The following is a 1,490-nucleotide window of genomic DNA, read 5'->3' as shown; positions in this document are numbered from 1 at the left end:
GAATGAACTTCACTACTTGCTTGGTGAGAGAGTAGCGCCTTTTCGCGAGTCCATATCACGTGGAGAGAAAAGAAAACGGCCTCTATCCCGGCTGCCTTTTACGGACCCGAACGGCGAGCGAGCGGTGAAAGAGACGACCACAGAAGGAGCAAACGCACGGCAGAAACGGTCGCGCGCGGCCGCCAGCCCAGCCCACACTGCTGCACCCAGCAAGTCTCGCCCGTTCACGCTGCCCCTTTTACGTGGTCGTCGGGCGACGGCAACCTTAACTCCCCGGTCAAAAGCGCATGCACCACTAGTCCGGCCGTTTCCGCCCCCAACTACTTGCCCCCGCGGACCCAGCCCGGAAACGAGGGGCCACGTTTATGTCAACTTCCCACCGCAGAAGCCACCGCGAAATCCACGAGGCTCCCGTTTCCCAGCTGCCTCCTCGCCCAAGCCTCGCCGCGCCCCGCCCACCTATATAACCTCCGCGGCCGTTCCCCCGTCTCTCCCGTGCCACCCGAAGCACACGACGCAGCACACATCCGCCGTAGCCACCGCTCCTCCTAGCTTGCTTGTTCCGTTGTTCGCCGGCGGCAGAGAAAGAAGGCAGACAGAGGAGGAATATACCGGTCGAGATGTCGAAGTACGTGGAGATGCTGGACATGGGCGTGCGCATCGCGGCCAGGTTCCACTCCCACTGCCCGCAGACGGCGCGCATGTACTACAAGCCGCCGCAGTCCACCTCCACGTCGTCGTCGGGCGCCGCCGAGGCCGCGTCGACGGATCGGAGGGCCGCCGGCTTTGACGGCGAAGACGTGGCTGCTGGCTTCCGGCCCTTCGCCGCATCGGGAGGGTTCGGCGACGGCGTCCAGCCGCGGTTCGGCTTCGACACCGCGCAGGTCGTCATCTACGAGGTCGTATGAGTCGAGGGCTTGAACAACGGCGACGAATTCTAATTTCTAAAAGGAGAGAGGTCTCTTTGATGAGATTTTTTTTTGCGGCCAATGAGTTGATTGATTGTACTAGTTGTCTATAACATCATTCTTTTGTTAGTTTGTGGCCGTGCTGGAATTGATCAAATACAGAATTTTCGTTATTGATTACTTGTATTAATTTGTGCATTTGTCATACTGACAACAAACATGAATCTCGTCCTAGTTGATTTGTCCAAGTCTTGCCACCATCGATTGACCGTCTTGGAATGCACATATTCTACCAAAAGATGTTGAATTGCCCCCATTGCAACTTACTAATGGAGAAGAATTGGAGAATACACAATTTAGTGGCGAACCTAGGAATAAAGGATTTGGGGTGCTACGGTTTACATACTGTATATAAGAGTATCTATATCCGGACTTGGCAAATTCGACCGCTCAAACACCCGCGGACAAACACGACCGAGCGCGTCCGCGAATAGACACCGGTCACGCCTCAAATATTTAATTCTACAACCGGACATCTTAAATTAGAAACCTCAAATCCATATTATTGCATGCAACGTGAAA

At 54.8% G+C, this 1,490-nt stretch overlaps 1 protein-coding gene across 1 annotated transcript; it reads left to right on the top strand.

Annotated features, from left to right (window-relative positions):
- Positions 1–482: 482 nt before the first annotated feature.
- Positions 483–1,090, top strand: LOC123099534 (uncharacterized). Its single transcript, XM_044521676.1, has one exon. It carries the CDS (start codon positions 621–623, stop codon positions 906–908), a length of 288 nt encoding a protein of 95 aa, XP_044377611.1. The 5' UTR covers positions 483–620; the 3' UTR covers positions 909–1,090.
- The last annotated feature ends 400 nt before the right edge of the window (positions 1,091–1,490 follow it).

The sequence above is a fragment of the Triticum aestivum genome, chromosome 4D (genome assembly GCF_018294505.1).
Source record: "Triticum aestivum cultivar Chinese Spring chromosome 4D, IWGSC CS RefSeq v2.1, whole genome shotgun sequence".
NCBI classification, from domain to species: Eukaryota; Viridiplantae; Streptophyta; class Magnoliopsida; order Poales; family Poaceae; genus Triticum; species Triticum aestivum.
Note: the sequence above shows the minus strand (reverse complement) of the source record. Positions and strands in the feature narration are given on the sequence as shown.